This window comes from Pollachius pollachius, assembly GCF_949987615.1.
Source record: "Pollachius pollachius genome assembly, chromosome: 2".
NCBI classification, from domain to species: domain Eukaryota; kingdom Metazoa; phylum Chordata; class Actinopteri; order Gadiformes; family Gadidae; genus Pollachius; species Pollachius pollachius.
This window is the reverse complement of record NC_136935.1, coordinates 12,583,953-12,611,374: the sequence shown is the minus strand read 5'-3', so window position 1 is coordinate 12,611,374 and position 27,422 is coordinate 12,583,953. Positions and strand designations below refer to the sequence as shown.

General features: G+C 45.3%; 1 protein-coding gene across 5 annotated transcripts; it reads right to left on the bottom strand.

Annotated features, from left to right (window-relative positions):
- Nucleotides 1–1,061: 1,061 nt before the first annotated feature.
- slka (STE20-like kinase a) lies at nucleotides 1,062–26,333 on the bottom strand. 5 transcript variants are annotated; one of them, XM_079729780.1, is made up of 19 exons: nucleotides 25,771–26,333; nucleotides 23,455–23,619; nucleotides 19,828–19,876; nucleotides 18,569–18,718; nucleotides 18,201–18,273; nucleotides 17,115–17,309; nucleotides 16,237–16,318; nucleotides 15,743–15,874; nucleotides 14,169–15,326; nucleotides 13,590–13,720; nucleotides 12,336–12,459; nucleotides 11,372–11,551; nucleotides 8,883–8,975; nucleotides 5,918–6,047; nucleotides 4,335–4,459; nucleotides 3,400–3,591; nucleotides 2,748–2,873; nucleotides 1,879–1,992; nucleotides 1,062–1,477 (listed from the first exon to the last, which is right to left on the bottom strand). In XM_079729780.1, exons 1-19 carry the CDS (start codon nucleotides 25,918–25,920, stop codon nucleotides 1,331–1,333), a joined length of 3,516 nt encoding a protein of 1,171 aa, XP_079585906.1. In that variant the 5' UTR covers nucleotides 25,921–26,333; the 3' UTR covers nucleotides 1,062–1,330. The 5 variants fall into 5 exon arrangements, with proteins under 5 accessions (XP_079585906.1, XP_079585908.1, XP_079585907.1 ...); XM_079729782.1 differs by lacking the exon at nucleotides 8,883–8,975 and adding an exon at nucleotides 7,933–8,004; XM_079729781.1 differs by having other exon boundaries at nucleotides 14,169–15,323.
- Between the last annotated feature and the right edge of the window lie 1,089 nt (nucleotides 26,334–27,422).

The following is a 27,422-nucleotide window of genomic DNA, read 5'->3' as shown; positions in this document are numbered from 1 at the left end:
CAGCCAGCGTAAGCTAGATTTTGAAAGTATCCAACCAAAAAGACCCCTCCCTTCAAAGCCACTCACAACACACAAGACATGCTAGCTTTAGCAATAGGTCTGCCTAGCCTTGTGGAAGACTCACAGGTCATGCACAGAGAGCCCGTAGTCGGGAAGGTAAGTGGACTGACAGGTAGGCCATCCAATCATTTCATTCCAGCCGAATGCAAGTATTATAGTCCTGTGACAATCACAGATATCATATCTTAAAAAATATATTGTCAGAGCATTTGATTTATTGAATGCTGGCGGGATGTATAGATGTGAACTATGCCCAAAAACACAATTGCCTACCCTCCCTTTAACATAGCGAATCTTCATTACTTGGGGGGTTGTGGGTGGAATCTTCCTCAATGTACGCACATTACCACAGCACCACACTGGACTCCACATACACACATCAGACAACGTTAGAGCACACGCTACATCCCACATAACACAGAACTCTGGTAGGCCTTTCCCAAGACAACATCTACGGCCCTCCCCTTCCCAGACCAATTAGCAACCAACATGATATTTCCTAAGCGCAGCAAACCAAATAAATAGTATGTTAAAAAATAAAAAATCTGGATTATCACTTACTCTGCTTCACTAGTGGATTCCCCCCCCAACCCGATTATCCGGGGTTGGGTCGTGGGGGCCCAGCACTTCCCTTTCCCAGGCCACATACGGTTGGAATAAGGCATGATACATTATCCCTACATATGGAGATGTTTGTTGTTTATCAACATTTACATACACGGTAGGCACTGCAAGACCTGCCAGACATTCAGCATGTAACCTCGAGAGGGGAAGAGCCTAAACAAAACCTAAACAATAGTTGTAACATATCAGGCACTGAAGATTATCAATACAATAAGAGGCTGTGCTTACAAATCATAAGAACAATGCGATTTGTCTTCTGCCAACAAACTATAAGAAAGCAAGGATTGTCCTTTGTACAACATTTCCCAACGCCAGGAAACCAGTGGCACAATGTGTGTGAATGAATATGTGAACTTTTGTGTTGTAATGTGTGTGTGTGTGTGTGTGTGTGTGTGTGTGTGTGTGTGTGTGTGTGTGTGTGTGTGTGTGTGTTTATATGCGTGTATGTGTGTAAAGGTTGGAGTGGTCAGGCATGTCATAATTGCAAATGGTGGAGAAAAAAAATGAAAGAGTGCAGTGTAGTAATCACATGCCATTTCATCAGTAACGGTCAGAAAATAATAAAATTGGGACCGGCGCCACTAGAAGGAGCCTGTGAGCACAGCCACAGTGGTTGAGTAGCTAGATATGCCGTTTGTCTCGTGGACTATAAGCCAGAGTTGTGCATGTTGGGGATGGGGTAGAACTTGGAAACGCGGCTCTGGGTGGTGGGGTTAAGGCATTCAGACTCTCCGCTCATCCTGAAGAACACCTCCTGCTCTTGCAGCTTGCGGGTGAACTCCTCTTCCAGTGCCTACAGGGGGCAGCAGAAACCACCATTAGTTGGTGGATAGATAACATCATGTTGCAGGAACTTTGGTGATTTGGGGCCTATTTCTTTGTTAGTAATTAATTAGAGACAACCTCTGTTCTGGACCGAAACTTTTATACTGAAGATAAATATTGTCTGAGAAACACGTTACATTTTAACTGGCCGATGCATGGGACAGAATAAGGGCGTTTGTAATTAGACATTTCTAAGACATTGCTACCTGGCTTGCCATACAGTGTTTTATAATGGAACTCATATCCACTGGATAAAATGCAGTAGGGGGAATGAAATATTGTACTAGAAACAATATGGTGCGGTGAACTACATTTGTAGTTCTATAAAGCCACTGAATGGAGTGATGGAGTCGCCCTCTACTACAGTACCTTCTTCCTGGGCCTCAGCCTCTCCCGCCACTCCCTGATCTCCTGGACGTGCTCCTCGTCCAGCTCCTTCAGCTTCTGGGTCTCGTGCTCGATCAGCAGGTGACACTTCTCGTTCTAGCAGAGATACGTCACAGAACCACATGTTTACGTCTCCTTTAATCCTCCTTTATACAAAGATCTAGCTATATGTCTATCTCTAGCTATCCACACGCACACACATACACAGTTATTTTGTCTTTGCATTATATTAAATCACATAAAACTTTAGATCAAGGCTTAGATGCAGGATCCCATCACATGTTACTCATGGAAAAGAGGCAATAATGATGACAGGAGAACAATGCCTCACGAGGATACGTGGGCTTGTTTCATGCGAGATCCAACGAGAGACAAACACATAATAAACAAGCTGGTGCTGCAACGGCGAACCAACCATCTGGACCGTTATTGTCAAAAGATCTGTTGGAGCTCTGCACGTTAGCTTAGCTCAGTCTTGTTTTGTTTGCAACCGTAATGGCATGTAAGAAAGAAAATAGGTTTACACAACAAAACACAAAGAAATCGATTGAACTGTCAAATCCGAGGCGACTTGGAGTCGGGAACAGCCCTGGAAATATCAAGATTATACAACCGTTTATGAATTTAGATTGTATCTAGATTAAAAAAACGATATGTTCACTCTCACAACCATCTCAACCGGTTTAGACGCAGGGCCAGTTTAAGAGAGAACCATGCTTGACATGCACACGCACACACAGGCTTCAGGCTTACACATCCATGGTTTCCACCATCTCGCAGAAGGGGTGGAGACACGGCGACTGCGGTCAACCCTGTGCGTGCGTGCGTGCGTGCGCGTGTGGTAGCCTGACCTGTAGCTGCTGCAGCTCCCTGATGTTGCAGTCACACTGCAGCTGGAGGTCCCTCATCTGGTTCTCGTGTTTCTGGTGCTGGTTCAGCTTCTCGCTCTTCTGCCTCTTCTCCTCCTGAGCCGCGAACTGGAAGAAGAGATGCGCTGAGCTCAGGGCTAGAGCTCACTCAGCGAGCTAGAATAGCTGGCATCGGCCGTGGCCACAACAGCTCTATGTAAGACTGACAGCGGTCACTGCACACTACTGCTAAGAAGGGCTGCTCCGTTATGGAAAAAATCGTAATCACGATCATTTTGGTTAATATTGAAATCCCGATTAATCAACGATTCTTTTTGAGTTTGAAAACATGATGCAATATTCAGCATCTCTCCAAAAACACTTTGTAACTGAGAACTTTAAATTTCGCCTTAGGAAAATACACAAAATGGTCAAATAGAAAATTGGTCAAATCAAAAATAATGTACAGATAAAAAAAAGAAAAAACGTTTCAACTCGATTGTTAGTTTTGTGACCGTTTGACGCTTAAATCGAAATCGCAATCAAAATTTGATTGATCGCCCAGCCCTACTGCAATGTACCGACAGCTCCGAAAACACCAAGGCGGTCCACACTGTGGGCATGGGAGGGGGGCTCCCCTAACAAAGGCCCTCACCTGTTTGATGCGCTCCCGCTCCTGCTCCGGGGGGCCGGCGCTGGCCGTGATGCGCAGGCTCTTCTTGAACATGGCCATGCGCGTCTTGGCCTCGCTGCGCTGGATCTTGGGCAGGCGGCCGCGCTCCTGCGTCTGCTTGTTCTTCATCTCCTCGATCAGCCGCTGGTTGTAGCGAAGCATCTGCTCCATCTCCTGTGAGAGACACGCGGGGAAGGACGCGGCAAGTTTGGGTTGGTCGATGTGGTACCCTTCAGACACGTTACAGGGCCTTATTCACGCAGCGGCCATCCTGGTTGAAAACGCTAACTGGGTGGGAGGTGGGGGCTGAATGGGGAATCCAGGTTGAGTTTAGCACCAGCTAGCATTTGATGACAACGGTCCAACATCTCATAACATTTTTTAGCGGGGAGGGAGTGGATGTGGCAGACTCCAATATTTTCACACTTTAATGAAATAACTCTTATATAAGAAAATAGCCAAGCATTGCACGTCCTCTTAGATAACATATAAAGAACAATCTTCAAAAGAGGGTAAAGGATTATCATTCAGAAAATATATGAAATAAAAGCATATGATTGGAAAATAAGAAAAAATAGTCATACTTCACATTTAAATTAAAACAAAATGCATTTTTCCCTGACTGGAATCTCAATCGACAATAGAATAAATACAGTAAAGGAATCGGAACCAGGTCTTGGATCGCAGCAGAGACCACATGTAATCTGTTCGAATTACGATGAAATAATAATTCCCTGAGGTGCCAAAAATCACAAAAATGGCATCAGGTTCCATCAAATCAATAAGCCATTGATCTACCATATCAAGTTGCAAGATCCAGGGGTTTACGTTGTCACATACACAGTTACCCATTTCTAAATGGGATGTGAGAGAGGGGAACAGCTAATGAACATGAGTGCATCTTGTTGCCTGCTGACCTTCTCGTGTCGTCTCAGCAGCTGGTGCCTCTGCATGAAGTACTGGTCCTTCAGCTGCTGCTTGAGCTGCTGGTGTTTCTCCTGGAGTTGGCGCTCTTCCAGCTCCCACATGGCCGCCTCCCGAGCTGCAGGAGAAGAAGAGGTCAGGAAACAGGCACACATACAGAATGTAGCCAATAAACATGCCGTATCAGGGGTAATAGCATAGGGATCCAGAAGGACATTTGTGCTCACAATTTAGCCATTGTGTCATCAATTAAAGCTAGGGTAGGACATTTATTTAACACGCGTCTTCAGTCATATTTTCATATTGTTGAAATCCTCTTTACATCCTAATGCCAATCAATCAAATGCTCTGACCTAAAAAGGGAAGAATAAGGTTACTGCTGCTGTCACAGGCCTGTAATTAGCCTGTCTCAATTATTTTATTCATACCAAATTCAATGAATGGATGACCAACCGGTCAGTCCATCTACCTACTACCTGCACCTACTCTGCCCATGTAATCATTGTGCATGACTAAAGTATTCCACAAGGCTAGGCAGAACCATGACTAAAGCTAGCGAGCTAGTGTCTTGTTTTGGGGGAGCGGCATCGGGGGAGGCCTGAAGAGTGGGTGGTATTCTTTTCGGTTGGATCTAGTTAATCAGGCGGGTTCCTCCAAATTGCCTACCCTAACTTTAACATAAGAATTTAAGGAATAAGTACTATAAAGTCATTTAGCAGATGTTTTTATCCAAGTGACTATCCATGCCTACAAGTAGACTGGGGTGATTAAAACCTAGAACTGGATGGTCTACTACCCTAGCCACTAGACTACACCACCACTCTGACACTTGAGTCTGCTGACGATGAGTAGACAGACAGTGACATCAGCCTGTGGGCAGACCCACGTCTCCCCACAAGCACCCTCTCAGGTTTCTGACTCAGCTCCATGTCACATAGTAAGCTCTCTGATACACTAATCTCATCACAGTCTCCATGTCTCCATAGTAAGCATCTCTGATACACTCAACAGCCTCTGGGTCCCAAAAAAAATACACAATCATCTCAGCTCTCCCCAACAGTCACCATGTCGCACACTATTTACTACTCAGGGATTCAGCAGACACTTTAATATGACAGGACTTGCAGTGGATTCAACGCATGTGATTAAGGGGCAGGTAGGGGGGTAAGGGGCGTCTTACTCAAGGATGGACTGCAGACTTTGGGGATTGAACCCAGAGCCGTTTGTCTTGGAGCCAAACACCCTTCTCGACCACAGCTGCAGTAAAGCACTCGCCGTTTTCCTTAATGGTCTAGTGTTGAAGTCAGAATGCACTGTCGCAACTTTTCTTTCTACTATAAAAAGATTGCCTGCCATCTTCGATCGACTTTGTGTGCCGATTCCTATATCTAATCTGCACTCTGTCGATTTGAAGTATAATGTTCTATAGCAACTCCAAGTCGCTGACAGTATGCTTCGATGGTGTGTGGCCTCACTTCCAGGGCGAATAAAAGCATTGGTTGTTAAAGGGAGTCATCACTGCCACATCCTTCTGCACAGATTTGGTCATAGGGAGGGGGGTACTTCCTTCCTGTACCTCTCATGAGCTGCTGCTTGTGGTTGAGGCAGTCTCGCTCGATGGTGGCGATCTCCATCTTGTGCTGCTGGATGATCTTCTTCAGTGCTCCGTCCAACTCCTGCTGCTGCTTCTGGAGGAACTCCTGCTCCTGCAGGAGCCACGGGGAGTGGGAGGAGAGGAGAGGAGAGGTAGTGAAGGAACGAAGGGGAGCTCAAAAACAGGGCACTTCAAAAAGAGGAGACAACAGAAAAGGGATAGACGAAGAGCAAAATGAAACGAGGGACATCTTGTTCCAGAGAGACAGATGGACAGAGAGGGAGAAGAGGAGGTGAAGGTACGAAAGGTTTTCAAACAAACAATTTCAAACAGAGGAACTCCAAGACATCGGTATGTCCAGATGGAGAGAGGGAACGGAAGGTGAGAAGACGCTCCAATCATACTTTAACAACTTTATAAAGGGAGCTACAACAGACAGCTGTCAATGCACAGAGAAGAAGAGGGAGTTAAGGAACACAAGGTTGAAAGAGTTTTTTTTCATCTTTTTCAAGAATAAGACTAAACAGAGAGAGGTACACACAGAAGAGGTCAAGGTTTGAGACGCTCCAACATACTTCATTCACACACTTCAGACATTAAAAGAGGAGTTAAAACAGCCAGAGGTAAGTGGAGGAAGGAAGTGACAGAATTTTCGAAAGAGACTGATCAGAGGTACAGAGAGAGGTGAGGTAAGGGAATGAAAGAAGTTCCATTATTATTTCATATTATTTTAAAGAGAGAGATAGACGGAGAGAGAAGTCGTAGTCAAGGAATAATGAAGTTTTGAACACATCTTCAAAGAAACACAACAAGACAGGCATTGGAACAGACAGATAAAGCGAAAACATTTTACAAGAATACAAATAATACATTTCTATCGCTTTTCAAGAAAGTCAGACATCTTACATGGAAAAATATGGACATTACAACAATACATATTTATATGTCAGTTTGCGTGATACACCACACACACACACACACACACACACACACACACACACACACACACACACACACACGGTGCATCACACAAACAGGCTATGAATGGGTTCTAAATGGTAGCCGTGGGCAGGTGTCATAGCAACCACATTCTTTTGAGTTGGAGTCACAAAACTGAACAGAGCACTGCACTACAGAAATATCACAGCATCACTTCACTGGAACCAGAGAAGAAGAGAAATAGCGGGGTCATGAGGGAGAGAAAATGGATCCATAATGGAGAAGAGACACAAAGAGTTTAAAGAGCTGAGATTCATAGATAATAACACATCTAAAAAGGGATCAAACTTACATTTGCGTGTTCAAATGATCTGGCCTTTCGATAATTGCCATTAGTGAGAAACATTTGATGCAAAGTAGAAGCTCAACTAAAAGCATTGCATTTATTTATAATGTTTGATCATTAAATATTATTACAATTATTATAGTGCAATGTGAAGAGTAGATTAATTGATTTACCACCATCATAAAGAAAATAAGTTTGTGATGTTTGTACTTCACACAGTGGTGTTGTGTGTAGAAGGACAATAAGGAACCCACTATGTTCTTAGGGAACTGAGTCATTTTCTTTATGGAGAGGACGCCACAGGAATTATATCACAAGGTCCATAACTAATTCCATCAATGGGGGGAGGAAATGGATATGGTCCCTGCATCACCTGAACATCTACCTACTCTACTGTCGAGGAACAACACCGTGTATACACACATACATATATAACAGCACGGGTGATGATCTGGTGGTCGAGCGATACAGGGAGAGATCAGAGAGAGAGCGCGTGTGAGAGAGAGTAAGTGAGAGAGAGAGAGAAAGAGAGAACGAGAGAGAGAGAGACACTGTAGTGACGAGGACACTGCAAAACAAAACCTGACAACACCACGCCCATGCTTACATGTGTCGCCCTTGACCTCTGACCTGAGGAAACTGAGCACATTTAAGTACGGAATGAGGCGGCGAGAGAGGAAAGGAGAGGGATTGAGGGGAGGGGGTGACTTACATCCTGCATCTGAGCGTTGAAGAGTGCGCAAGAGGACAACTGAAAAGACTGAATCATAACCTGGGCCACTGCCTGCGGAGGGGGAAGACACACACAGCGCACTGACCCTCAGCAGGGTAGCGCACACACACCTCCCCATTGGAGCCCACCTGCGCACGCACGCACACACACACACACTCACAGGAGCCCACCTGCGCACGCATGCACACACACACACACACACACACACAAACTCACAGGAGCCCACCTGTGCGCACACACACACGAATGAGGCCGCGCGCGCGCACACACACACACACACACACACACACACACACACACACACACACACACACACACACACACACACACACACACACACACACACACACACACACACACACACACACACACACACACACCTAACTGACAATAAAGCTACACAACCAACCCCCCACCCCTAATAACTATAACAACTGGTCTACACACTGGCCTGTTACTATGGGAGTATTGGTGAGTAGAAGCAGGGTGGCGCCCTACAAGGAGACCATGATGATGGATTGATGGAATGAATGAGTTGTTATTTCCTATTATACTGAGGTTCTCTGAATACAAGCATAAAGGCTGGACCGCGAGCTCATTCCTAGTGGCATGCTGCCTTCTATTAAAGAGAAGGAGGGGGAGATAAAGAAAGACTAGGGAAGTGATAGAATAAAAGAGATGAAGTCAGAAATAAATACATGAATAAACAAAAAGAAGAATGAAAGAAGCTTTATATTGGAGTATAAATAAGTCTTGACTTTATTCTTGATGGGTCAAGTCTTCTTCCTCCGATGTTATGGAGCACAGGTGACCAGAGCGGGAATGCAATGGAAAAAAAATGTGGTTACGATGGACGAATGGAGTAGATGGAGAGAGGAGGAGAAAGGGGAGGAGAAGGAGAAGGAGAGAGTTGTGGTGAGTGGGTTTACCTCTGCGCTTTTAACCAGCGACAGGTCCTCCTTTAAGCGTCTCATAAGCTCTTTTCTCAAGTGTTTGGGCGACTGGCCCACTTCCTGCTTCACCTACAGTTTGCATGTTTGATAGGTTTGGACGTTTTAATTTAGCCAACAAAATGTAAAGACGGGCAGGGCCCGCGTTTTATAAGAGCTGAGATACGGAAAATCCGAAGCCACCGTTTTTGATCAAATGTGAGAGGAGGAACCCGATTTGATCCCAGAATTTGTGATGAGATGGACAAATGCACTTTTCCCTCGATTTGTAGCCCTCTACCGCTTGGATCCAACGGTAAGAAAAGTAGAGAATATCGATCAAATGAAGAAAGAGGTCGATCTTGTTGTACGTAGCAGAAGATGTTAGTTTCATTCCAGAATGTCCTAGTCTTACCGTGCCAAGAGTAAAACCCCCAGTGATTTACAAAGGCCTTGTGAGAAACTGAGGAATAATCAGACTGGTAAATGGACAACTTAGGCCCCCTCAGTTGGCTCTCAGGCTGCCTGAAAGCCTCTTCTTGTTAAGTAGAGTCTATTAAGTAGACCCTAACCCTTTTTCATCTGGCTCAAGAATGCCTAAAAGGGTAGGCTATGGACATTGAGGGATCGAACCCAGTACCTTTCAGCGCAGGAGTCGAACACTCTAGCCTCTGCACTTTATTGCCAGTCCCACAATATAGGCAATATAGCCAAATTATTCCATTGTAGTTACTCCATAAGGCCATTACTGTAACCTACTCCCTGGACCCACAAAACAACAATATCAATCTCCAAATGTTTGCGTTCCCATCACCAGCACCAAAAGCCACCACACACATCCGCATACAGGAGACAAAGTGAGTTAGTGACAATGACGGTTTCAAACAAAAACAGGTAAAAAACAAATATTATTCACATACAGTTATTAAAAGTGATGCACAACTTTTTGTTCTAACAAGTCTGTTGAATGCTACAAGTCTATGTATTTCAATGGATAACCAATACATAACATTCTGTAGCATTCATTCAGAAGCCCAACAGGGAAGCAGCATGTGGAAGCAAGCCTGCACAGTCGATAATAGCTTGCGGAGATATTGACGAGACCATGCACTTAACCAACAAGTACATAGAGCTAGACAGAAAGCTAGAGCTGCAACTAACAATTATTTTCATAGTTGATTATCTATTATCTATCTATTGATATCCTACGATTAATCAAGAACACAATTAAGTCTATGAAATGCCATTAATAATGGCAAATCTTGTGGCCGCACAAGTTAAGGTGCACCCAAGTTTGCATTTGTAGAGCTATACACGTCTTTGTAAATGACTAAAACGATTAATTGAATAGATTAATCGCTGCAAACCTCCTGCTCCCTAGCGCCCCCACAAGACTCTGTACGGCTCCCATGAAGCCTATAAAGGAAGACATTCTTTCATTGGCAGGCTACCATCCCACATTAAGCCAGTATAAAAGGCTGAAAAACCGGCAGAGCAGATGTCTCGAGAAATCGTTCCCAGTATGACAGTAATCAAAGTGGCAGAGCACAAACACACCACACATCACAGGCTCTGTGCTCCACTCTAGTGAAGCACCCTGCTTCTACACACCTATGTATTTACCATTTAGCCAAGGGCCATGCTTAGAAGCTACACCATACTATAGATTTACTCTTTAGTCACTTATGAGCAGGCAGGGGCTTAGGATGAGTTGCTCAAGGATGCCTACAGGTAGACTGCAGATATTGGTCTTACAACCCAGTATCCTTCGGCTGGGGGTCGAACCCCTCACCCACAAGAATATCCTTCCCAGCCTCCCCTATAACTACAAATAGAATCCCTAAACAATAATGATATGAGCCATGTATAAATAGAGTAGATGTGCAATAGCTTTTACACTGGCATGCAGTGTTGCAGTAGGAAGCACAGATAAGCGGGCCTGGGGGGGCCGTGCATGGTGAATGATGAATCCATCCACATGGAGCTCTCTGCAGCCCGAGCCATCGAGCACAGCCTGCCAGTTAGCGTTCTTTAGATATCTGTCAGGCAGCGCAGCGACAGAACGTAAACCACAGCTGGGATAACACCGGTTATGCGGCATGACACGGCTGCTGGAGCCAATGTCTTGCAGCAGAGCCAAAGAAAGCAAGCGTCCTGAGGCCATTATAAAGAAAACTTCTGGATCGAACGGCAACCACTTTAGGGAGATCAATTTTTTTGAATGACATTTACTACATGATTTTCCTGCTTCACTTTCTGGTTTGGTTTCTGCTACAATTTGATCGTCGTGTTGAGGAGGATCACATACACCTTGATTTGTATGACGCGGTGTACCTACGATGTCACCATTCGACACAGAAGTATGCTTTGGACCTTAAGTGTGTGCTTTCTACTTGCTGCGCCACGCCCAGCACAATGACTGCCCGCTCGATGTCCCAGTCCAAGCCATGCAGAGACCCCACTAGCGTTGGCGACGGGCGGCTGCGTACCTCCTTCTTGCGGTTCTTCATCATGTTCTGGAACTTGGACAGCTCCTTGTCCTGGTCGGCCTTGATGCGCCGGGCCTCGTCCCGGAGCCGGTTGGTGTGGTCCTGCTCCAGCCGCTCGATCGTCTGTTTCTGCTTCCTCTCCAGGTTCTCCAGCTCCTGGTCGTACTGCCGCTTCTTACCCTGTGGGAGGACAGAAGAGAGGGAGTGGTTACAGGAGAGAGGGGAGTGGTCACAGGAGAGAGGGGAGTGGTCACAGGAGAGAGGGGAGTGGTCACAGGAGAGCGAGGGGAGTGGTCACAGGAGAGAGATGAAAGGAGATAGGGGAGTGGTTAAAGGAGAGAGGGGAATGGTTAGAGGAGAGAGGGGAGTGGTTAAAGGAGAGAGAGGGGAGTGGTCACAGGAGATAGGGGAGTGGTTAAAGGAGAGAGAGGGGAGTGGACACAGGAGAGCGAGGGGAGTGGTCACAGGAGAGAGATGACAGGAGATAGGGGAGTGGTTAAAGGAGAGAGAGGGGAGTGGTCACAGGAGAGCGAGGGGAGTGGTCACAGTATAGAGATGACAGGAGATAGGGGAATGGTTAAAGGAGAGAGGGGAATGGTTAGAGGAGAGAGGGGAGTGGTTAAAGGAGAGAGAGGGGAGTGGTCACAGGAGATAGGGGAGTGGTTAAAGGAGAGCGAGGCGTGGTAAAAGGAGAGGGGGGAGTGGTTACAGGAGAGGGGGGAGTGGTTACAGGAGAGGAAGGCAGAGAGGAGACGAGAGGAGGATAGAGGAGAGGGACATCAGGGTATATTGGATCATTGATAGCAAATGAAAATAATATTCGTATCTGATGCCATCAGCATCTACAGCAAACACTGACTATATGTCAGGAGAATGCGACTATTAGCCCCTTCTCCGTCACATTGAAAGCATACGCCAGTGAGGCATCATTCCTTTCAAAATAAGAGCGGTGGGTGTGACTCACGGTGGTCTCCTGCTCGAAGCGGCGGTGGATCTGCTCCCTCTGCTGCTGCAGCTTGTTGGTGAGCTGCAGCTGGTCCCGCTTCTCCTCCTTCTGCAGCAGCCGCAGCTCCCGCAGCTCCTGGCGCCTGGACGCCACACGCATGCATTTAAAACACTTCCAGACAAAATGACCTCCAGGATCAATACCCAGGAATGACTGTATTGTAAGGCACGACGCACTTAAAACAATTTCAAAGTAAAAAGTATCCATCAGTGATGAACGATATTGATGTTTACATTTTTTTCAATGATTTGTGCTTTGTTCCCGAGTGATGTGAAGTGTTTAGCGCCCGAGTAATTCAATAATCAACGGGCATGAGTGGAAGGTATGAAATGGTAAAAATGAATTGTTCTGTTGATGACGGACGACGAAAACAAATATCCTCCTTACAGCATCAATATTACTCTGAAAGCCTGTTTATGAATCTATACTACATTAGTATTCAGTAGTCAAATGCATTTTGAATATCCAACCTACTGGAGGTTTTATCAAGTCGCTTTTGAAACTGCAAGCGAATCCAATCTTCATTTTGACTCTTGAGCATTCTTTCCTCTCCACATTAGAATTATATAAAGCTACCCACATTTAAATTAGGGACAACTCTGTCCCTCCATCTGTGTTTCTGGATCATTGCTTGTCGAAATCTGAATTTGTTCAGCAACTTGTGCTCATGCATACTAATTCATTCATTTTAAGAATGGGGTATTGGGAAAAAACAGGGAGATAAGTGCAGCATCCATGAAAGCATTTAACCTATGTGCCATTTGTTAGCTGTGGGAGCCCAGTGTGAGAACCACGTCTATTCCTGGGCACATTGAATATGAAATAGGCCGCGCTCCACATTTAAGTCTTACAGCTTGCAGACAACGAGCTGATCTGGGATCCAGCAGTCCTACTATGCTCTAGCAGAGCTCCTGTAGGGGGAGAAGGCTCTGAGCGTGACAAACTCAAAGGGGTGGAGGTATGTTTCCAGTTTTATTGGCCGGAGAAATTCTATCAAGGAGATATATGATTGCGGGAAGATGAAGCAGATTTGATTACGTGTCTGGCCAAGTTTGTGTTCCCTGTTACACAATAACACGCCTACAGATCCCTGCCTCTGCAACTTGACAGGTCGAAACAAATGAAGCGAAAGAAAGTGAAACGCCCCGTTCCTCCAGTCTGTTTGAATCATACATCCAAGATTTGATCTGGGAGACCAGCTCCCGAGTGTACCTGAGGAACCTCATCTCCTCGCTCTTGGCGTCGTTGTCCGTGACGATCTTGGACGTGGTCACGCTCACCTCCACGCCGTCCACCATGAACCTACGTGTCTTCTTCATCGTCTTGTTCTGCCGCTTCGAGTCCTGAATAAACAAGTGTTGACATTACGTTGAACTACACAGTAACACCATTTATCAACATTTCACATTTGCAGTCACTAATATTTAATGATTGAAGTGCACCCAAATTTATAGTGATAAGCTCAGACATTTCTCGTGGCCCCAACTTCTCACATGTTGTGCATCTGCTACAAAGCGTGGGTAATTCCAACTACTATGCAGCTTTGCCAGAATTAGCAATTCAGTTTGAATTTAAAAAATGTAATCAATACAAACATTGCATCATGATAAAGCATTCTGATGGTACTCAACATTTTTTATTTCTCAGAGTTACAAGAATAGTTTTGATTGTCTAATGAGCTGGGGTCGAGTTAGTTAGTTCTTAGACCAATCGTGTTCAGAGCGAAGGAGTGCGGCAAAATGAACATACTGCTGCTTTAAAAAAGGTGGGTTTCTGAGCCTCCGGGTTTACCTGTATAGAGATGGAGCCTCCCTCTTTGCTCTTGGACAGGAAGCTGGAGATGGACAGGTTGATGTCCATGCTGCTGCTGTCCGCCGCAGAGCTGCCCCCAGAGTCAGAGTCCTTCCCCGCGTCTGTCCGGATCGACGGGCTGCCCTGCTCCGACCGCTTGCTCTCCGACTCGGCCTCGCTGTCTGGTACGGAGACGACGCCTTCTCCTCTTTCTTCTTCGTTGGTAGACGCCGCCGTCCCTTCCCCGCCCAGGACGGCCGGTATCGGCATCGAGGCGTATGAAGGCTCGGGGCCGTTCGAGGTGGATTTGGCTTCTTCATTGATTTGGCTTTTAGACTCTTCTGCTTCCGGTGCGTTCTCCTCTTTGGTCTGAGTCTCCTCTGCAGCCTCAACAGGCAAATCCTCGTCCGTGCTGAGCTTCGCTTCAGCAGTGGCACCGTTTCCGTCCTCGTCGATAACGCTCGACTCTCGGTTTGGTTCTTCGTTTTCCTGTTTGTCGCCCTCGTCTGCTCGGTGCGGTTTTCTGTCCTCTGCTGCTTCCTGTCGTAGCACTTCCTCTGTAGGGCTTTTGTTCTCTTCCTCCCTTGTGTCATCCTCTAACACAAGGACTGGTTGTTCTGGTTTCTCTGCAGACTCTGTGGTTACTGCAGGCAGAGGCCCAGCGTTTGGTACTCCGTCTTCTTCTTTTACCCCGCTGGTCTCTCCACTGATTGGTTCTGGAGGCGGCTCGCCCTCGGCCTCCTTCTCTTGTGGCTTCCTCTCTTCCTCCCCGGTTTCTTGGCTCACAGTCACCGGTTGTTGTCCTTCTTCTTCTGTTGTTGGTGTGTCCGACGACTCTTGAGGTAGGGTCACAGCACCCTGGCCTGACCCGGCCTCCAGGAGCTCCATTGAGACCGGGACCTTCTGGACGGGGTCGTCTCCCCGGCTCGCGTCCGACGCCTCGGGGAGTTTCTCCTCCTCCTCCTCGTCCCTGTCGAACTTGCTGGTGCCCAGCCCCTCGTCGGAGAGCTTCCCGCTGCCGCCGGCTACGGCGGAGGGCGGGGCCTCGGCCCGCTCGGCCACAGGCTCCAGTACGGAGGAGGCTGGCGGAGGGACCTTCTCGTCCTCCGAGCTGGCGGCGCTGGCGTCCGACGGCTGCCGCTTGTGCCCAGCGTCCTGCTGGATAGAGAGGAGATGGGTGGTTGGATTATGTGAACGCACAGAACATGGACAGTATGGTTGTTACGCAGCAGAACGTGCAGGACACTGATCCCCATTCAAAGGATTCTACATTTACAATATGTGCAAAGTGTAAAAAAAACTATGTAAACATTGACGTTACTTTATCTGTTTCGTTTTGTATTAAAAACATACGCATGGTCTGGTATATTAACTTTTTTACCTTTTTATACTTAAATTTTACATTTGAATGTCTTTAAAATGTGATTCCTGACTATGCAAAGCACTTGGCATGAATGCCATTTCTGTTCAATGGGTGCAGTATCAATACACAGGCTTGCCAATCTTGCAGGTCGAGATGTGCACATATCGACCTGCAAACCATTTCAGGGAGTGGTTGCTCAAACCATACGTACTGGAGGGACCTCGGCCTCCTCTTCATCCTCCTCTTCTTTCGCCTCCTCAATCTCCTCGTAGACTTCAGCTTTGGCCTCGGCAACAAGCTCTCTTAAAGGCCGGTTCTCCGCTACGCTGGACACGAAAGGGTGCTGCAGACAGACAGACAGACAGACAGACAGGCAAACAGACCGTCGGTTGCCAAACTCACCGAGAATCACACACAGTTTGAAATGGAATGCTTTGATTCCAGCAAATATGCACGGGACGTTACATATTAACCTCCCTGTGTGAGATAAGGGGACCGGTGAGAGGGAGTGTAGGGAGAGAACGACAGAGAGAACAGAGAGAATGAGGGGCGAGAGAGAGAGAGAGAGAGAGAGAGAGAGAGAGAGAGAGAGAGAGAGAGAGAGAGAGAGAGAGAGAGAGAGAGAGAGAGAGAGAGAGAGAGAGAGAGAGAGAGAGAGAGAGAGAGAGAGAGAGAGAGAGAAAGAGAGAGAGCCTGCCAACTCACCTGCAGCAGCTGGGCTGTGCCCCACCTTTGGTCAACGTTCTTATCCAACGCCTTCCTCAGAAAGTCACGGAACTCTGGAGACCTGCCGGGTCGACAAGAACAACGTTGATATGAAGAAGTAGTACTTTGAATACTTGATGTCCGCCGGGGTTTCAAATATATACAAACTACACACAAATAATTTACACATGATTAACTTAACCTTCACTTGTATTTTCTTTTCATTAAATACAAAAACTCATCTTGTTTATTTCAATAAAGGGAAATTAGATTAAAGATTTGGGTACCACCCCCTTATCCCTGTACTCCAACAAACAGATCAACCAAAAACATCCCAGAAGCATTAAAGTGCATTCTCCACCACCAACACCAACCCCGACAGGGTGCCAGTGTGTGATCTCCACCACCACCACCCCCCCCACCAGGGTGCCAGTGCGTGTTCTCCACCACCACCACCCCCACCAGGGTGCCAGTGAATGTTCTTTACCACCTCCACCACCACCCCCACCACGGGCCCAGTGAATGTTCTTTACCACCCCCATCCCCACCAGGGGCCCAGTGAATGTTCTTTACCACCACCACCCCCACCAGGGGCCCAGTGAATGTTCTTTACCACCCCCACCCCCACCAGGGGCCCAGTGAATGTTCTTTACCACCCCCATCCCCACCAGGGGCCCAGTGAATGTTCTTTACCACCCCCACCCCCACCAGGGGCCCAGTGAATGTTCTTTACCACCAACGCTACTCCCGGACAGGGGCCCAGTGTGTGTTCTCCACCACTACCAGGGTGCCACCGCGTGTTCTCCACCCCCAACACCACCAGAGTGCCACCGCGTGTTCTCCACCCCCGTCCCCAGAGTGCGGGTGCACCACCTCACCATCGAGAGGGCTGCATGAGGGTCGGGGGCTCCGACTTGGCTATCTTCAGCAGGACCCTCATGGGGTTCATCTCGTGGTTGGGGGGCTCGATCTGCGCCAGCTCTATCAGCGTCACCCCCAAAGACCAGATGTCAGCCTTGAAGTCGTAGGGCCGGTCCTTGGAGGTCTCGCACATCACCACCTCGGGGGCCATCCTACCCAGAGCAAGGGGGGGGGAGAGGTGGAACAGGTCGACGAGGAAATGTAAGTGTAGGAATGCACGAGGTCGAACAAAGCAAAAACACAATTAAATAGTACCATAAAAGGACAGAACGTTTGGACAAACAAGAATATACTTTGATAATTTGTCATTTTATTGGACAAAAGGCTTTCCATGAGTGTTGATATAGAGTATAACAGAGCTGTCACTTTAAAGTATACGCATGACTCCACCTTACAGGTGTTTCAAAACTCATGGGAATAAACGAAAACATACAGATAAATATACATGATACAAAATAATTGGCCAGAGTCAAATAATAGTTACATAAACAAACAAATCACAATCTGAGGTTGCTTGTTGCTGTTAATTTATAAAAGATAATCACGGCTGGGATTATCTTCAACACTCGGCCCGTGGGCGTGTGTGCGTTCCTACGACTGAATATTAAGTGCTGATATTCAGTATAACATCACCCCCGCTTAAGTGATATTGTTTGAATACAATATTTAAGCATCAACTGCAGAAGGCTAAAGATAATTAGGTCTAGCAATTCATGCCTCCCTCAGCTGTGGGGCGGTGTAGGGGGGCGTCTCAGTTAATGAGACATTCTTTATGCGTATTACGTAATGAGGGAATCATGTATCTTTTCTGGGAGACGAGGGTTAGGGTCAGGGATCAGGCTACAACCTGGGGGCCCGAGCAGGACAGGAAGCTTCCCCTGTTGCTCATACGTGACTGCGAGTCCGAAATCACCCCCCAGCTAAGACATATCATGCGATCACTTCCGTCTGGTTGCGGTTGGGTGGGGGGTGGGGGGGGAGCAGGGGGATAAATCATTAACACTGAGAAGAAAGTGCTCTTTGTCAAGGGTGGCATGACTCACCAATAGGGCGTCCCGATGAACGAATCTCTCCTCTGCAACGTTTTGGTATTTTTAGCAGAGACTCCGAAGTCAGCTAAAGATATAATAAAAAAGTAGGACAGAAAGTTCCTTATTCTGTTCATTTCATCAGCCACCTCTGACTATTCCACTTTCCAAAGTGGCAGGTTGGAACATTGGAACAGGTTGGAAAGCCAATACATCGGCGCTGTTTCTTAAATTCAAAGTCAAAGGTTGGATCAACTCACACTCCATGCTAAATGCCAATGCAAACAATGCATTGCTTTTAGTTTGCACAATTAACACCTGCACCCACCAACTAATGGTGGTTAATATCAATGACTAAATGGTAAATGGGAAATCTATCGTACCCAGTTTCACATCGCCGGAGGCGGAGAGGAGGATGTTGCCGGCCTTCAGGTCCCGGTGGATGACCTTGTTGTTGTGGAGGTAGGCCAGGGCCTCCAGTGTCTGCCGGCACACCACCCGGATCTGGGGCTCCGTCAGGGGCCTCTCCAGCTCTGTCGGCCCATGTGTGCAACACAGAGTCAGAGCCCCGGCCGTTTCTTTTTTTAATGAGCATTGTGCCGCAAATGCCATTCTTGAGACAGCTTATGCCACTGCTTAACAGTTTATCCTTAAGAAATGTATCACCTATACCAAAAATAATAAAGAAATTATATTCAAATAGATAATAATATAACATAAACAATACATTATTATAATTTAGGTGCCAATATCGGAGGCATAAATAAATAAAGTAAACAGTTCATGAATAAAAATCGCTTTCTAAAACAAAAGAGTGGCAGTTGGCGGCACATTTTCTTTTGTAGTAGATTTCAAAGTTAATCTTTAGTTTGGCTGTAAAGCAACACCAGCAACTCACGCACAATAACATAAATAGTTGTTCTGATGGTCACCCGTAGCAACAAGGAGGAAGCACTCCTCCCCGGGTTTTAGTCAGCCTGGATGAATGAACTTGCATGGGCGGAGTGGGTGTGAGTGGAGGGGTTTGTGTTTGTGTGAGTGGAGGGGTTTGTGTTTGTGTGTGTGTGTGTGTGTGTGTGTGTGTGCAATTAAGTGAGCGAGTGTGTGGAGGTTTTTTTTATTTGTGTGGTTGAGGGAGAGATGTGTGTGTGTGTGTGAGTCAGTGTGTGTGAGTCAGTGTGCGTGAGGGTGTCAAGTATGATTATGTCACAAAACCGGAGAAAACTATCCCCAGAACATTCTCCCAAAATCTCTCTTATCAAAGCCCCAGATTTCTTAACCTCCCGTTGAACGAGCGTTAATCACAGCGTGCCATTCAGTTGGGGGAAGATCTCTACATCCTGAGTATTCACCGCAGCATGTCGTTTGTCCGTCTCACATTAAGAAGGTGTTCTCTTTGCGCGATCAAAATTGATAGAGGTAGGAAAAGTCATTAGTGGTTGGAGTGGACCAACCGCTTATTTGAAATCTGAGAGGAGATGATAATTATGCACTTAGGCCAGCCCTCCCCATACTGTGGAGGGTGATGGGAACCAATGTCCCGCTGTGAGTGTTTTTTGCGATGGAAAGAAAGTGAAGGACACCACAGGGAAAAAGGAGCGACGGAAACAAAAACACTGCCCTAAAATAAACTGTGACTTACCGAGCATAATGGCATCCACTGCACCGCCCGCACAGAACTCGATCAGAATCTGCAGCAGAGAAGAACAGGCGGACCAGAGGACATGGGGTCACAGCCCTGTTTCAGGTTGAGGTTCAGCACAGCTGAACGGCTCATCACTAAAGTCAAAACACCTTCTTCCATCCAGATAATACCCATAATGCACAGCACTTTTATATAGGAACATTTGAGGTTGTGTTGGGTTGAGTTGTATGTTGTCTTCCACTGTTCTGTTCTGTTTTTAATCAAATGGACCAGCCTTTTCAGCGTGGGCATCAACTTAAAAATAAAAAATATATATATAGATATTTTAGTGCCGGTTTTTTTGTATTCATGGAAAGGAGTGAGAGAGGGAATGACTTGTAGCATAGGACCATGGGTTGTGGGTAGTGGGATCAGCCACCAAGCCACAAGAGAGTTTGGTTTTAGAAAAGACAACCTCAATCCTGAGGTATCTTGAGGTTATCGAGATACAGAGCATTTATTTAATCTATTCCCGCTGAACAAAGTGTATGCAACTTAAGCAGGTGTTGATCTTTGGGGTATGACCGGTTGGCATGCAGAAGACCGGTTTCACTAATACTGGAAGTGGATTGAGTTTCTGGAACAAGCAGAAGTTGTGTATTGAGTCAGAAGGGTTATTTCATCCTATTTTCTTGTTAAAACTACTTCCTTGTTTCAGTGTCACCACATACTCTTTAAAATAGTTACATAGCTCTGAACTCGGTATCCAGGTTAACCTTTGCCCTTGGCGATATACACACTGTTTTGATCTTCATATTTCCACTTCAAAACAGTGAAGAATTACTATTTCTAACTTAATTGTTCAAATCTAGCAAAAAACTTTGCAGTACAGGAAATTGTTAAAGGGAGCTGGACATCAAATGTGAATCAGTTCGTCACTAACTGGGCACTGGCAACTTACAACACAACCTCAAAATGACTTGAATAACTAAGACTGAACTGATTATATAAGATGCACAGCTTGATGCACAAGCAAAGAGACTGTGCTAGCATGATTGCCTTTGCTTATTAATTACCATAACACTTTACATAAATCCGCCAAGTCTTACACGAAGAGAGGCAGCCTATCTTTGTCAAGCAGACCTCCATCTATCCAGCTAAACACCGATGGACCTGTAGCTCCGCAGTGAATCACATTATCATAATGCAATTTCACTAACACGGTTAGTGGGACCATATATCTGACCAATGGCCGACATTGGGGGTAATGGTCCCCTGCCGTGTACCTGACCACCATCCCTTTTAGTCTATTAGCATCTGTAGCGCATCAGCGGACAGCCGGAGGTAATCGATTGGGCGAATAGGACGATATCAATCATAACTCTGCAACAGGCAAACAACGGCGTCCATTCACAACTGAGAATCACCACTAAAGTAGGGCTGGACTCTTTAAGATCCTTCCATGTTCCAAATACTACAAAAGAAATGACAATGCAATAATAACAACAGGGTTGCCAACTCTCATGCTTTAGGCATCTGAAACAATCTTTCACCTTCAGCCTCATGCATTAACACTGCCCGAACAATTCTAAAAAAAATCCCAAAAAAACCTGTATGCCTTTTATTGGGTGAGGGTATGTATGATATTGCGAAATTGGGAGTGCCTTCCTGGGTGGAGAAAGTCAGAGAGCAGTTGTAATCAGTCAGGCTTATCCTCAAATCTTACACCTTGGTACCCGTTCCCACCACATGTGTAAGCGGACTACGTTTATAAACCCTGATGGTTAATTGGGTCCAAGTAATTGAGTGCACGTGATTAAGTGCGTGCGAGTATGTTTACACGTGATTAAGGCCATGGCATCAGAATCTCACTCCAGCCAGGTACGGTACCCAAGGTTGGCAATCCCGATATAATAATGACCAAAACAAAATGAAACAGCAATCATCATCTTTAAAGCAAAGGTATCAACATCTCTAATTACAAAACGGCACACCATTATTTATTTATTTTTGACAGAAAAAAAACCTGAATGTGTTGGTCCACCCGGACCAACACATTCAGATGGGGGCAGTCAGTTACACATCGGCCGGGCCCCTTGCTGAAAGAGACCCGAGGGAACAACCTCATGCGGATCTGAATTATTCACAGGCACTTTCTCTTGCCACCTCCCCTGGCTCCATTATCTTTCTCCATGGATATGAGGGACAGCTACATGACACCACCTGAGAGCTAGCTGGCTCGTTTCTCTGGGCCCGGTCTCAGAGACACACTGAATTGGGCCCTGACTGGCATTGTGTTGTTTAAGCCTAACAAAAATGTCTCATCTAATCGCTTTCGTGAAGGCTTTGGAGGGGTTACCTCTCCTGGTTTGGAGGGAAAAATGTAGGGAGGAGTCTTGTGAATTTCTGGTAGGATAAGTAGATGATTATCTTATCCCCTGTAGAGCGATGGACTGGGCATCAAATACAAAAAATGCCATTCATGTCAACACATTTAAACACATCATTATAATTAACACACATCTAATTAACCTCATTTCTGGTCAGCTCAAATTGGTTTCGGTGTCTGGTGACAACTAGTCCATACATCAGGCTTGACATTTATATGAATAACCTAACATGTTACCACACCCCAATTATACTGCATGGAACAAGCCAACACACCGGGCCAGATAGTGGAGCAGAGGCTAGCCAAAGAGTACAACGTTTGAACCACATGTTTGCTGCCTACCAGTAGGAATCCATCAGCAAAGATGGCATAACTACCCCTAACTGCTCCTTAAAGACGTGTATCTGAATTAAGAGGATTTGGATAGAAGCATCTGAATTACAAAATAATAAAAAGGTTAAAAAAACGCCACATTCAATCCTGAAGGATTCTGTCCCGCACTAACAACCAGTTCTATTTGGAAAATGTATTATATTATGGAGGTTATCTATTATAAATATATATGCTATTTCCCATTGTCCTGTAACAATTGAAGGGTTTTGAAGATTTGAGTGGGAAAATAAGCTAGGTAGACCAACTCAAATATGTGCAACGGGGCTATAGTGACCATGTACATCATTTATAAAGAGAGTACTGTACGGTGATAACTACAGGCGCAGGAAGAGGACAGTGACATAACAACTTTTGAAACAGAAATATTGCAGCACCTTTTTAAGCAACTCCAAGCTCTTAAATGCACTACCCGGCCAAACTCCAACTATTTTACATTTTTGTATATTCCTTGAATAATTGCCAATAATTACAGCCTTTTTATTTCCTGGTTTGCTCACACTATACCATAATTTTCCATTCAAAATGTAACTGAGTAAGTAAGTAGGTCTAATTGTATTGATGTAGAACCTTTCAAGAAAGAATTAACAACAGGTCAAAACAGTCAAGAATACAATAAATAAAGGGCATTTAGATTGGACATTTGAAGCCGCAAGTTCAAAACACAAAACTAAACAACCTGCTCATCACATATAATTTAATCATCTTGCTCTGTTCAATGTTCAACTGTTCTTTGTTCAACTGTTTTATGGAAGCATTGTGCATACAACAACACTATTATATTTCACTCTTCCATCATGAAGTCATGCACCTATAAATACTCAAAACATGTGTAAGTATGCGTTGGCAGGGCAGAGGGTTCTTACCCATAGCTTCCCTTCAAAGAAGAAGGCGTCCAGCAGTTTAACGATGTAGTGGTGGTCGCAGGAGGCCAGGATGTCGATCTCCACCATGTAATCTTCCAACTCCTCTTCTGATTTGGTGTCGATCACCTTGGCTGCTGCCAGGGTCCCGTTCAGCTTGTTCTGGGCCTGGAGAAGTACATCAACAAAGATAGAAGTACATTTTGGATCAATTCTTTGCCTGTGACTTTGACTGTGACTGTGTCTTGTTATTTTGGCAATGTTGTTTAACACCCCCCCCCGTCTGACGGCAAACCCCACAACCTCAACTAACAATTTTTTTGCGGGAAACCCTGTTTAGGTAGAGCAAAACTGCAGGATACATGCCTTCTTTTGAATGATAACAGACCTTCATAACAGCCAGTTAATGAGCCACTGCCACTACAGGCTTTGAAAACGGTAGCCTCACAATAAGCGATTTGTGTCCAAAAGTCATGCAGCATTTCAGAGCTAACAGCAAAAAGCACAGGAGTGCTCCATTGGATGTGCAGCTCAAAATAAGCATTTAAAAAATGTCAGTTCTCTGCGAAGGTTTATTATATCATAAGATTATGTACTAAGATGGGGTTTGTCTTACGTTTGACATTTCCTTCTGAGAATTAAAACCAAACACTCTCAGGTCGAGTCATTAAGTGAGCAGAATAAAAACGTGAAGTGTGCTGACCTACAAACTGTATTACATGGAAAAAGCAAGTGTTGGCATTAGAGCAAGCGACTATAATACCACAACTCTTTACATTTTATTTCATCTCTTGCTCTCTCGTTCCGTCTGACCTTGCGAATTACTTTTTTGAAGATTAATAAAACACAAACACAAAAAACACCACCTACAGTGTCAACATAATCGGGTAAGGTTAGTCAAACACATAGTATTGACAATATGCAGGCTCAATTCATCTGGCAGTTACAGCCCAAATATTCACATGAAAAAGCATAGGCTGAGGCATTTCTGTCTCTTAATCTGTGTATTCAGCAGCCCCATCCAGCTATGTGAACTAGCTGGTTATGCGAACAGGGCTAAATTGTTACTTGATTGTGTTGGCAATGGCATGAACTGTCTCCTATGGTTTGGCGTGGCCATGCCTCACACCCACTTCAACGGCAACATCCCAACGCCCATGCCAAGACATGTGAGCCGTTGCTTTGTGAGGACGTAATGAAGTAGGCCAGGGAGTTGCCCATTCCCAACTCGAAAGGCTGATTCATGCACGGTTAACAATACCACTTTAAAAACACGTGTCATTATCCTACTTCAAATCTAATAATAGCAAAACTGGATAAAGGCTAACTCGTGCACGCACACACACATTGACAATGAACGTGCTCTATGTTTCCTCATGGCAATCAGGCTCAACAAATATAACCTAGCTAATTATTAATGCTAGCAAAAAGGAGCCTTTATTAATCAATTTGGTCGTTAGGGTTAATCGCCATTGTATCACCTACAGCTACCGATTCAGCTGTTCAGATACAAACAGCAACATAAAGCAATGGTAAACATAACGTTTGTGCAGTTTACTCTACGATTATTTGACTTGGCTCTATTTACATAGAGCCCTTTGGCAGACGCTTTTAGACAAATTGACTAACAGGTTGGAAGGCTTACAATCGATCCCCGACCCACTACCTCTCGATCTTCTGGTTGTAGTCTGGTATAAAACAGTCCAACATCTTGACCAACCGTGGTTGTGCAAACAAAACACTGGTGTGCAAAATGTCCCAATCCAACCAACTGTTGCAACGACACATTGATAACGAGCTCTTCAGCTGGTGACATGTAACTGCCCCTTCATAACACTTGAGATCCTACTAACGTGTCCAGTCTGAGTTGGCTTGAAACCATGAACTCGAGGGGTATTTACCTTACAGCTCGGCCACTGCTGGCGGTGGAAGTGGAGCCACACCTTTCAACTGTTGAATATCGAACCAGGGCCAACTTTTACCTCAATGTCACAGCAAAGTCATATTACCAGCTAACATGACAACGAAGACCTCTAAGACAAATGAATTACCTAATGCCACTAATCAATACTGATATTGATCATGTTTCCTGCGGAGATAGTAAGTCTTATATGACAGAGAGCGGATCTGTTCATTACACTTGTAATATAATGGAGGTGCGTTGAAAAATCATGTCCACGTGTGTCTCACTGACTACGGATCGTGGTGTTGATTTCATCAATAAACGTGAACTGGTCTTATCAACAGATAGTGACCAGACACACAAGAAGGAAACGGAGAGGAGAGAAGAGATGGAGGCCATCATTGACTCACACTTACCTTGAACACTTTCCCAAACGCCCCATCTCCTAGCTCCCCGATGATCTCCCAGATCTCCTCCGGGTTCTCGTCTCTGTGCACATGTTCATACTGCTTCTTCTTTTTGTCCGGGCCCAATTTAAAGATCTTCCGAAAATTGAAAAACGACATTTTTTTTGGCCGGATAACTAGATGCGGTTATTTCCGCCGTGAAAATGTACTCCACACGTATTGGTATCCAAAGCGATGTACTTCAAATAACAGTAATAGGTTCCATTCAGATATATATCAATACATCCGAGTTTTCATATCGTTTCTTCCGTTATACCGTTGAACTCGTAACATCGTAGCGCGGCACTCGTCGGCCAAATAACACAAACTAACCGATCATTTACTAACGTTAGCGGTCCAGTTTGAACGATTACAGGAGTTAAAACAATATCAACCACCACCAACTCCTTTACGGTGTTGATGGGAAAAGGGAAGAGGTTCCCGACCGATTGGGTAAAACGAAACTCCCCTGCTCTTGGTGTCTTGGTGGGATGATCTTAGAAGTTAGCGGTATTCTGTATCCTGCAACTCTTCTTCCAAGACGTGCTGCTCGTTGCTCAGCCCATTGGCGCTTCTGCGCATGCGTTGGTTCGTTTCCCGTCGTCACGATCAGCAAAAAATGGGTGAAGTTTTCCACACGCACCTTTTAGACTTAATGAATAATAACGAATAGCTATTTTCAAATGTTATTCGTTAAAAACATAGGTATGCATTCTTGCATCTTGCATACCTATATTTAAAAGCCTACTATGCCTATTATAACCTGGGCATAGTAGGCTTTTAGGCGACACGTGGCTTTTAGAATATAGACTTTCAACTGCCCCAATATGTTTGGATTCAAAGATATGAATGAACATAATTTTGTGAAACGAATTCCCTTTTAAAGAAATGTTAAATTAAACCCACATTGACATTGTTAAAGAAGACGCTATAATTTGGGGTTAAACGCCCCCATGTGGTAAATGTACAGCATGACCGTCAGCATGGATTTATTTGATGAGTTTCATGCAGTGTCAGGCGCGTAATTTGCGGGGGGTTAGGGGGGTCATGACCAGTGATGCCAGTAACGCGTTACTGGCCTCTGACCACTTTTTTCAGTAGCGTTACTATTTCCAAACCAGTAATCAGATTAAAGTTACTCATCAAAGTCACTTTTTTTTTTTTTTTTTACCGGATCACCGAGTTGAGAGCGATGGATGGGTGTGTGTGTGTGTGTGTGTGTGTGTGTGTGTGTGTGTGTGTGTGTGTGTGTGTGGAGATGTGTCCGGTGATCGCCCCATAAAGCGGGCGGGATATTTTGGAGGTTGAAAGCCGTGTGTCAGTGTGTGCACCCAGGGCTGTAGCACCAAATTATGGGCCCTGTATACAAGAGGTATTGATGGGCCCCCCCGAATTCCCCCAACCAGCCCCCTGCGCAGAATTGTTGACCGGGGTGGAAGACCAGTTGTTGACCTGGGGGGAGAACAATTGTTGACGGGGGGCAAGCAATTATTGACAGTTAAATTAAGCTGTTGTCGCAGCTAAATGTAACTAATAAAGTAACTTGTAATCTAATTTAGTTACTTTTAAAATCAAGTAATCAGTAAAGTAACTAAGTTACTATTTTAAGAAGTAACTAATAA